Source organism: Echinops telfairi, unplaced genomic scaffold, assembly GCF_000313985.2.
Source record: "Echinops telfairi isolate 266 unplaced genomic scaffold, ASM31398v2 ScPeMD7_7414;HRSCAF=8452, whole genome shotgun sequence".
Classification (NCBI taxonomy): domain Eukaryota; kingdom Metazoa; phylum Chordata; class Mammalia; order Afrosoricida; family Tenrecidae; genus Echinops; species Echinops telfairi.
In genome coordinates this window covers 887,668-888,871 of record NW_022111314.1, presented here as the reverse complement: position 1 = coordinate 888,871, position 1,204 = coordinate 887,668, and the positions used below count along the sequence as shown (strand labels likewise).

At 67.4% G+C, this 1,204-nt stretch overlaps 1 protein-coding gene across 1 annotated transcript in view; it reads left to right on the top strand.

Moving 5' to 3' along the window:
* The window catches only part of OGFR (opioid growth factor receptor), a 9,233-nt gene extending 8,121 nt beyond the window's left edge, over positions 1-1,112 (top strand). Inside the window, exon 7 of the mRNA XM_045296932.1 lies at positions 25-1,112. Within this exon, the coding sequence (XP_045152867.1) occupies positions 25-925 (901 nt within the window). The 3' untranslated portion in view covers positions 926-1,112. The remainder of the gene's footprint in view (positions 1-24) is intronic.
* Positions 1,113-1,204: the final 92 nt, after the last annotated feature.

The following is a 1,204-nucleotide window of genomic DNA, read 5'->3' as shown; positions in this document are numbered from 1 at the left end:
CTGGGCGCACTTCCGCCCGCGCAGCAAGTTCGTGTGGGCGCCCCACGACAAGCTGCAGCAGCCCCTGCCCCGCTCGCCTCCCCGTCTGGCCGGGGCGCCCCCGGACGAGGCCGACCCTCAGGGCCAGACCTGCGGGCAGGGCGGGGACAGTGCCCCCCAGGAGGCGGGGTCCCCCAAGAAGGACTGTGGAGACCCGCACAATGAGGTGGGGGCGGGCGCCGAGCCCCCGAGCCCGAAGGAGAGCAAGAAGAGGAAACTCGAGGTGACCCGGGGTGGACAGGCTGCAGCCGAGCCAGGCCTGCAGGGCACCTCCGAGGTGGAGCGGATCGCACTGAACCTGGAGGGCTGTGCCCTCAGCCAGGCCAGCCTGGAGGCGGCCAGCCCCGAGGGGGGCAGCCTGGAGGTGGAGGAAGACGAGCAGCCCTGCCTCCAGCCCCCTGGGGCCAAGGTGACCGATGAGGTCAGGAAGCGCCGCAAAGTGGACAAAGGCGTGGGCAGTGGTGATGAGGCCCAGGCGCCAGCCCCCACCTGGCCCCCAGCCGCACTGCAGGGGCCTGAGGACAAGGAGCCGGCAGGCCCCACACAGGGGGAGCAGGGTGCTCCTGAGAGCCCTCAAAAAGACCCGGTCGAGACTCCCACCAGACCCCTTGTGGGTGAAGGGGCCGAGGCCACCACCAGAGCCCCAGTGGGTGAAGGGGCCAAGGCCACCACCAGAGCCCCAGTGGATGAAGGGGCCGAGGCCACCACTGGACCCCCAGTGAGTGAACAGGCTGATGCCCCCACCAGAGCCTGCGTGGGTGAAGGGCCCGAGACCACCACCGGATCTCCCATGAATGAAGGAGCTAAGGCCCCCACCAGAGCCCCTGTGGGTGAAGGGGACGGGGCCCACACCTGCAGAGCCATAGAGGAGGGCCCTGCCCAGTGAGCAGCCAGGTCCCCAGAGAACCAAGAACAGCCCCTGGCGAACTCCAGCGGGGCTTGGAGAGCCTTTACATACCTCAGCCACCTCCACCTCTGCCCCTCCTGTCTTTGTAAGCTGATTCTTAGGGGCAGGGGGCTCTTTTTAAGTGTGGTGCCAAGGCCTTTTCTGAATAAACTCGTTGAACTTTGAATCTGGAGCATGAATGGGGGCGTCAGGGTGGGGGGCTGGGGACTGGTTCCTCCCTGCCTCAAAGAGGCCTTTGTCCAGCTGCTGCCTGCCTGT